The 9,772-nt window shown below is 35.6% G+C and overlaps 1 protein-coding gene across 1 annotated transcript; it reads right to left on the bottom strand.

The window, feature by feature from the left end:
* Window positions 1–6,199: 6,199 nt before the first annotated feature.
* On the bottom strand, window positions 6,200–8,555 carry LOC127788371 (lycopene beta cyclase, chloroplastic). The gene has a single exon (XM_052316557.1). The coding sequence runs from the start codon at window positions 7,948–7,950 to the stop codon at window positions 6,436–6,438; it is 1,515 nt and encodes a 504-aa protein (XP_052172517.1). The 5' UTR covers window positions 7,951–8,555; the 3' UTR covers window positions 6,200–6,435.
* Between the last annotated feature and the right edge of the window lie 1,217 nt (window positions 8,556–9,772).

Below are 9,772 nucleotides of genomic sequence, written 5' to 3'. Positions count from 1 at the left end.
TTATATGAGTTTAGAGTGGTCATTTGATGTGAGGAAATTTGTAGAGAAATTTAAGGATAAAATGGCTAGTGAGCTTTCGTAAAGACCCACCCATGAGAGAAATTAAATATGCCATTGATTAGATTTCAAAATTTCCATTTCCTAAGTTGCCTCATTATAAGATAAACCCTAGAGAGGAAGCTGAGTTAAATAAACAAGTAGATAAACCTTTGGCTAAGTATTTTGTTTCTCATAGCATCAATCATTGTGTTGTATGTACCTTAACCCATAAGATGGATGGATCTAAGAAAATATGTGCAAGTAACAAGGCCATCAATGACATCATCATGGAATATTTTACATGTGTCATATATTGATTTTCTTTCATTTCAGTAAAACAACAGATGCTTCAGATGTTGCTAAGTAATTCTTTCGAGAGCTTATCAACTTTAATTTACCAAATTTGCTTAGGTGTCTTGTAGAACCTGTTTAAGACTGTTTGCTTAGGTGTCTTGTAGAATCTCAATTTGCTAATAATTGAGATTTTATTTTGCAACTATTGAACTTGTTCGTAACAATTCTGTTAACCTGTCTCCTTGTAAGAATCCGTTTAAGATTGTTTATGGCTATTCTCTTGACACCCTCGTCACTCTTGTGTCCTTAACCCTTAGAAGCCCAAAATTCTAAGCCTCCTAAAACTTTTTCAAACACATCCATAACTTGCATGTTGAGATTTGACATAAAATTGCAACAAGTAATGATGATCATAAATTTGTTATTGATGTGCATCACCCAAGGCTTGGGAACTTAAAATAATGTGACTTTGTCATGATTCAACCTAAGCATTTCCCTAAATTACATGATTCAGCTAGTAGCTCATTTTCCATCATTCGTAAACTTGGACATACTGCTTATTTACTTGATTTGCTTGATAACATGAAATATTAGCCTCATCTATTACCTACTAGTGTTCCAACAGGTTCCCGAGTTTCTTGCTTCTCACACATTCTGCAACAAAAGGGTATGATAGATATTTTGCTTAATGATGAACTTGTGGTTTCATCTCAGGGTGGTTGTCAAAGATTCTTCCTTAAGTGGAAAGATCGTCCAAATTCAGATAATATATTAATTATTGAAGAGGGTTCTTGAGTTTTGAATCTAGAGCTCTTTGATTGATACTTGCAGTCTAACTCGTTAGAGTTGAAAATTCTTGCTAGGGATGAACAAATTCAAAGTTCTCACTAATTGGGCGAATCCTCCATATTGTTCAAGATCTACATCCATATTGTTCAAGATCTACAACATTCGAGGATGAGTTTTCTCCAACCGGGGAAAAATTTAGAAAGGAAAAACAGATATTAAGTTAGTATTTTTTTCTCTTTTTTTTACTATTTTATTTTGTTTCCTAATTTTTTTTCTTTCTTTTAGATAGTCCTTTAGTCATTAGGTTCCATTACAATCATAATTAGATTGGGATCATAAAATCCTAATTAGAGTAGAGTTTTATAACTATTAATTGCCTATATATATAGTCTTTAGGTTGTAACTGAAGCTAGCTTTTGATTATTGACATGGATTTGAGTTTTTCAACTTGTTCTTATGTTCTTGCTTTCCAGTTTCGCATCAACTGGTATGATGGATGACCCAAAAGAAGAATACAAGAATACACTAAAAACGAAATCAACAAACTCAAATCAATAAACAAATTCTAATTCCTAATATCTACTTTTCTGTCCTACATCAATTCTCTGTCAGTTGGAGAAAACTCGTCCTCAAGTTTTGTATTCAATCTCGTTGATTCACCTAATATATGAGTAAACTTTGAACTTAGTCCATCCCTGACAAGAATATTTGACTCTAATGAGTTGACTGCATATTCCACCCTAAGAGCTTAGGATCAAGTTATGAAAATCATTCTCAGTAATCCAAGTAGCGTCTAATTTTGGACTATCTTTCCACTTCATAAAAATCTACAATAACCTCAATGAGATAAAGTTACAATCTCACCATTAAACGCAACATCTATCATATCCTTTTGCCGCAAAAAGTATGGGGCATGAGTAGGGTGACTTACATGAACATTAGTAGGAAGAGGTTCAAATGTGCCTTTGTAAGGTGATAAATCTTTTACACAGAAAAACAATAAGGTGAATCATGATAAATCTTTTACACTAAAAAACAATATTCATATTCATATTATTAGGTAAATCAAATAAATAAGCATTAGGTCCTAGTTTTTGAATGATAAAAAATGAGTCACTAACTAGAGCATGTAATTTAAGGGAAATGCTCAAGTCAAATCATGACATAGTCACCTTTTTTAAGTTTCCAAGTCTTATGGTGCACATCAATAACAAATTTATGATCGACTTTATATATTGCAATTTTGTGTCCAATCTCGGCATGCAAATCATAGATGCTTTTGACAAAAATTTTAAGAGGCTTAGGCTTTTGGGCTTGGGTTAAGGACACAAGAGCAACAATGTTGTTGGGAAAATAACTAACAACAATCCCAAAGGAAGTCTTATCAAGATAATGATTAACATAATTGTTAAAGACAAATTTAGTACTTGGAAAGATCAAATCCCAATTACTAGGTTGCTTTCATACGGGACATCCAAACAAATTACCCAGAACTAAAGTTAACGACCTCTTGAAAGAATAACTTAGCAACATGTTAAGCATTGGTTGTTTTTTTGAAATGAAAGAAACCTATACGTAACATATCCATAATATCCTCGAAATGAGAAACCTATATTTGATGATGATTTCATTGATTGCTCTGTCATACACACATTTTCTCATATCCCCATCTTAGGGTTAAGGTAGGTACAACAACACAATGATTAAGCCTATGAGGAACAAAATCCTCAGCCAAAGGTTCATCTACTTGCTTATTTAACTCGAGCTTACTCTCTGGGCTTTGTCTTATAATGGGACAAATTAGCAATGGGCATCCTAGAACCCAATAAATGACATGTTGAATGTCTCTCATGAATGGGCCTCTAGGAAGCTCACTAGGCATTTTATCCTGAAATTCTTGTACAAGTTTACTCATCATATGATAAATCTAAGATCATATTAGTGGAATTCAAGACAGATTCCTTTGCCATAGTGGTTAACACATATCCACTTTCTTGACAACCTTTCTAGGGTACAGCTTAATCTTGATATTAGGCAGCTGCTAAGGTAATACTCATTTTTTTATACTTAATATGGGTATTTTCTCTTGCATAATGTAATACATTCATATCATATAACCAAGGACATCACAATAAATCTCATTCTTATAGTTACCTAATTGAATAAAAACAAGACATCTCTTAGTGACTAGCAAGGTTGTTTTGTTATCCATGCTACCCAGAACAGTTAGGATGTGACCCTGCCTTAAGGTTCAATCAAGTAATGGCAGAGTTAGAAACCAATTCATAGTACTTTCCCATCAATAACCATTTGGCAAGTTCTCTTTTCACTCCTAATACGGGTCTAAAAATGATAGGTGCGTTTCCATTCATCATTATTGGCACTTTCAATCAACACACACTTTAGAATATTGACATTTGGACCCAACTATCTGAATATCTTCTTCACGCTCATCCTCTTTGTTAGATTAATTTAATGGATCAACTACTTAAACTAACTCAGTAAAATGGGGAGAGCCAACAGAGACTAAAACTTGGAGATCAATAGGTGGAGCAAAAAAAATTGTTGGAAGTCATGAAAAGTTAAAACAAATGGTAATTGAGAAGGCCAAAATGGTGCAACAAATTAAGGGAATGTTGAGAAGACTTAAATTGCAATTTGAATGCAAATTATGAACCTACTATGATGCACAATGTAACATCCCGTATCGAGTGATAGGAAAGATTGGAACAACTTACTCTGATGGGCCTACGCGAACTTCGTAGGGGGTCACCCATCCTTGAGCTACCCCAGCTCAACCACGCTTAACTCGGGAGTTCCTTGCCAATATTCAGCTCAAAAGGTATCCAGTTAGTGTTGTTTCCTTCTTTACTTATCCTCGATATATACTATCCTCCACTAGGCTCGCGGGGTATTACATTCTCCCCCCCTTGAGCACATAACGTTCTCGTCATGTGACCTTACAACTGGTTCCAGATCTTCTCCCCTTTAGAGGCTGCCATCCTAGAAGCCTGTCAGAAGCTGCTCCTTGTACAGGCCCTCGAGCCCTGGCGCCACTCTCCACCCTCATCGGACCGCCTCCTCCAAGGGTCGGTTCTGATTCCATCTGTAACATCCCATATCGAGCGATAGGAAGGATCGGAACAACTTACCCTGGTGGGCCTACGCAAACTTCCCAAGAGGTCACCCATTCTTGAGCTTTCCCGGCTCAAGCACACTTAACCCAAGAGTTTTTTGCCAACATTCATCCCAAAAGGTATCCAGCTAATGTTGTTTCCTTCCTTACTTATCCTCGATATATACTATCCTTCTTTGGGCTCCCGGGGTATTACACACAATAATAGAACTATGAAATCCATATTAAATGACAATCGCAAGAACAAAAATAATGCTTAAGATGCAACAAAAAGGATAGAGGATTTTGTTTTTTTTTGTTTTTTGGGGTCCCTCTCTCTCGTTGGCTATGAAAGAAGACTAAATGGACCCAGAATAAATTTACAAAATATACCCAATAAACCAATATCAATCAAGTTTTTCAAGATGAAGAGTATACCTTTACCAAGCACAGTTGAATGTGGATTTGGGCTGATGTAATGAGGCTCAAAAAGAAAGCAAGGGTTGGGGTTGGGTTAATTGGGTCAAGGCAGAGTGGGTCTGCGCAAGCAAAGAGATAAACAGATTAAGAAAAAAATTTGGATTGTGGGAGGGATTTGCAATCTGGAAATTTTCATCGAAAGAGAAGAAGCTAGCGGATGTTTTGAAGGCATCGTTTGTCCTCAATGGCAGTGGCTGAAGAACAAATAGGATGTTTTGAAGGTTTCAGAAATGTGCCTTACTTGCTGTGAGGGTTCCGGCGAGGCTGTCGACTAGGGTTCCGATGATGTTGCTGAGTCCACAAGGACTTCTGATGCAGTTGCTGAATGCCGACTGTGTAAACTCGAATCAACCTTAACACTATATATATATATATATATATATATAGTTTTGATCTCCTAAGCAACGTTGCTTAGTTTATATAAGTCTAGATCTGCTGGAAGTATTCTGCTTGGAAGAGATGGGTTTTTTTCTGTTAATTGCAGAATAAATTTTGGAAAAAAAATGTTAAGTTTTCTGCCGTTAGTAAGTGATGTGTATTAATTTGGTGACGTGACTTATTTTGATTGGAGAGAGAGCCAGGGGGACGGGACAACAGATTTGGGCTCAGTTTATACTAAGCAACGTTAATGTGGCAATTCAAATATAATGATATGGGGCTCACCCTATCAAGTTATTGTGTTGAAAGAATTAAATGGGTGGGCCTCACATAATCAGTCTATTTGAGTTGTCACATCAGCATTGCTTAGTATAAACTAAGCAACGTTACTTAGGAGATCAAAACTCTCTATATATATGTCACTAATATATATGACATATATATAGATATAGTGTTAAGGGTTCCTAATTAGATTGGGAGTATGGAATTCTAATTAGGATTGTAAATTGGGAAAGAAACAAACACTAGTTATCTTAGGTCTCCACACTTTCGAGATCTCAATTTTCGAACTTCTGTATTTGAACAAGTTTTTTAATTTTTTGTTTTCTGTATAGTAATTTTCCAAAAAATTTGAAGCCATTTTCCACAACTAAACAGGTGCCTAACTTATTGGCAAAGCAAAGAACCAACTTACCGGTGAGAGGCAACTGTGGAACATTTGTTTGTTCTTGTCAAACCTAGATCCTGCATGGTGGTATGTTTCTGAAATTGCATCCAACAAAGTGAAAACAATAACACATTTTGCTTTGAGAAACAGAATGCAACTGTGTTAAATAGTGCAGTAGACTTCTATAGTTCTATCCCTCCTCCCTTTCCAGATAAAGTTTTGATAATTGATCCATTCATCCTGCAATTCACCATCTGATTAAACGAGTTACTAAGGTAACATAAGATCAGGTTTAAGCTAAGTGGCAATTAGCTATCGCTATGTCTTCTATCGCCACTGCCACAGGTTAGTCATGCAATTACATATGACACAGCAATGGCCATCTTTCCAAGTCTAAACATAAACAATAAATAAATGTAATGCAGGGGAAAGAAAAATTAACAGGTATTGGAGAAGTACAAATTAAGATTTATGAGTGAGATGGTGAGTGACATGTCTACTGTTATGTACAATGTAGAGAAGTTGAGAGACATCCTAATCCTGAGGCCTCTTGAGTTTGAGAAATGAAAATATGAACAAACATGTAACTCAAATTGATAAGGTTAAAGAGGCATAAGCCTGATGACACATTGGGAATAAACAAGGAAAATAGAAATCCTAGATATATCTTAAATTATTCTTTATCATTTACTAAGTTGTTTATCATTTTTACCAAGGGAACAGTGCCTTTTGCCATTATCTCTAACCTAGAAGTATTTGAGGCATGATAGAAAAGGGAGAGCCCAAAAAGTAAGAGGTCTGGAAGAAATAGCCTGGACGACAAGAATCCATGCCAATAACGAGGTTCCAGGTCAAAGAAAGCATCAAAAAACCTTCTTGTTGCTTGTAAATCAAGCTTAAGCAGAATATCCATACCGAAACAAAAGAATTCTCTTTGGCGTCTCCTTTGTATGGGCCACAAATCTTTCCAAACAAGCGATGACAAATCATTTCCTGAAAGGTGTCTTCCAGAACCAAGGTACTGAACTATTGAGTTGGCCACAATTGGAGCAGCTGCTAAAGTCCTTGCTACCATATATCCAGTTGAAGGGTGGACCATTCCAGCAGTACCGCCAATGCCAACAACTCGTTGAGGGAGCACCGGGAGAGGTCCTCCCATAGGAATCACACAATGCTCATCCTCTTCAATGCTCTTCACTTTTATGCCCAGGTGCCGTAATCGAGCCACCATTCTTTCCTGAATATCTTCCACAGGTACTCCAGGACGAGCCACAAGGGAGGTTTCTTCAAGAAAGATGCGGTCAGATGAAAAGGGCATGGCATAGAGAAAAGTGGGGATCCTACTATTTCTCTCCTTCAGCTGTGTATTGTTCTTAAGATGGGAATCTCTCCAATCCATAAAAACCATCTTATCCACATCAAATGGGTGTTCTTCAACTTCGGCCAAAATCCCATAAGCCACTTGGTATCCCGGATTGTAGGGCTTATCATATTGAACAAGACATCGGGAAAAGCCAGTTGCATCAAGAACTACAGAAGCCTGAACGGTGATGCCATCATTACAAATCAACAAAGACTTTGTTTCCTCGTGAATAACCTTTATGACCTTTGCCTGATGGAACTTAACACCATTTAGTATGCACTTATGCATCATCTTTGATTTCAGCTGTTTCCTGTTAACCCTCCCATAAGGCCTATCAAGATCTTTGGTAGACTGATCATCAATGTAGACCACAGCACCGGACCAGGTAGTATCAAGGCAGTCTAGCAAATCCATGGCCTCAAACTCATCCACCCAAACACCATAGTTATTTGGCCATATCACTTTGGGAGAGGGATCAATCGAGCAGACCGAAAGCCCGGCCTCCGAAACTTGTTGAGCAACTGCAAGCCCTGCAGGCCCACCTCCCACAACTGCAAGGTCCACCACAAGGTCCTTTGAGGGGTCATACAAGGGAAGCTCAAAGTCGAGATTTTCCTTCTTGGTTGCAGGGACAAGTTCCAAAAGGGCAGCACTACTGGCCTTAACAGAACCGTTCTTTCTCCATTTCAGATTAGGTTTTCTGGGACCAAATCTAGGTTCCTGACTCTGGAGCTTCAAATGATTCAAACTACAAGCTTTATCCACAAACCCGTGAAGAGGGTGAAGGAATTCAAGCTTATTATGTGTCTTGAGCAAAGTACCCATGAAATTTGAAATATGGGTTACGACTACACCAAGTCAGCCTCAGTTGGGTCCCTAATACCCTCGAGAGTACACAATCTGGGTTTCAAGAATTTCCCCAATTTCCCAACAAAATCACCAACTCCCAGCAACTAACGAATTTTTTTAACTTTCAGAAACCGAACAGAGTGAGGTGAACTGAAGCTGAAGCAGATTCACCAAACAGTGGTGAAAAAAGTATCGGCAACAAGATGGCGGCACCTGGAAGGAACTGATTTTGACGCTACGTACTTCACAAAGCTTTCCCAATTATACAGAAAAGAAAACACGAGGAGGCTAATTACACAAGTAAGAGGACAAACAGAATCGCAGACTTACCCAGAAGCAGAGAGAGAGAGAGAGAGAGAGAGAGAAAGGGAAAAGAGAGGAAGCATTCCGTTGTTGGAATTCAAAGATTGGAGAAAGCCCAAGAGGTGGATCTGCTGCTTCTGGCCTCTCCTCCACCACACGCCCTGTACCCGTAGTGGGTCTGACGATGGCATCCACAAGCTGTTTGATTCCATTCTTGATAGTTTTTTCTTTTGTTTCTTATATTTTTCTGAAATATTTAGAGAGTCTTGATCTAAATGGAGACGTTAAGTTGTAGTTTGTGGATAATTTGGATTCTGTTCGGCTAGTGAGTGGGTTAGCTCCTACCCATCCCTTCATATAAAATTGACTTTAATTCAATTAATTTTTTAAATAATATTATTTAATTTATACTATTTATGTGATCATTCAAATATAATAATTATATAAAATTTATTTATTTAATTTTTTTAACAAGATAACTTGATAGGATAAGATTCTACATAATTATTATGTTTGAATTATGGTTGTTTAGTATAAATTAAATAATATTATTTAAAAAATTAAAATCTTAAATTTAATATTTTAAATATATATTTTATACATAAAAAGTGATAACTATCTTAAAAAAAATTAAATATACAAATCTCCACTAGATAATAGATCATTGGAGTTTAAGTTAAAAATATGAAGTTATTTTTATAATTTTTAAATATTTATAAAATTTTAAAAGTAAAATTATATTATTGAAAATTATTGGAAGTTTTAGTTCTTAAATTTTTAACTTCTAAGTTTTACATTTTATTTTAAAAGTGAAATTTAGATATTTTAAAATATTTTTATACCTTAGTAATTATTAAATAAAATTATATTTTAAAATTATTTCAAAAACAAATCAACGTAACAAATTTCTATTGAATTTCCCTACTAAAGTTTACAAACCTAAAATTAGATCAACTCAAAAGTTTGACATTTCGACTCAATTCAATTCTAAACTCTAAACTCAACTCAACCTATCTTGGATGAGTTCTTGAGCCGAGTTTAAGTTTTTTTACTCAAACAATCACAAGGTTAGACTATTTTATTAATAAATTTCATCGTCATAACTTATTAAATTAGGATTAAACGATCGACTTGAGGGTTGAGTTAAATTCTAAATGTTTTTATTAAGACAAACTTATACTCAAACTATTTTATTAACAAGTTTACCCAACTTGTTAAATTAGGATCAAACAACTAACCCAAGTTAGGTCAAGTCGCCCTACCCTCTTCGACATGCCTCGCAAGGGATGAGATTTGTAGCAACATTGGAAATCTTTCAACATAAGATATTGTATATAGATAATGCTATGCATTAATAAGTGCACTTTATTTTTACATAATATATATTTATTATATATTATTTTTAACAGTCAAATAATTTTATTAATTGATAATAAAAATATTATTATTTTTAAATTATTTAATCAGAATTATATGAATAATAAAAATAAGATGC

This window comes from Diospyros lotus, chromosome 13, assembly GCF_014633365.1.
Source record: "Diospyros lotus cultivar Yz01 chromosome 13, ASM1463336v1, whole genome shotgun sequence".
In the NCBI taxonomy this organism is placed as follows: domain Eukaryota; kingdom Viridiplantae; phylum Streptophyta; class Magnoliopsida; order Ericales; family Ebenaceae; genus Diospyros; species Diospyros lotus.
Note: the sequence above shows the minus strand (reverse complement) of the source record. Positions and strands in the feature narration are given on the sequence as shown.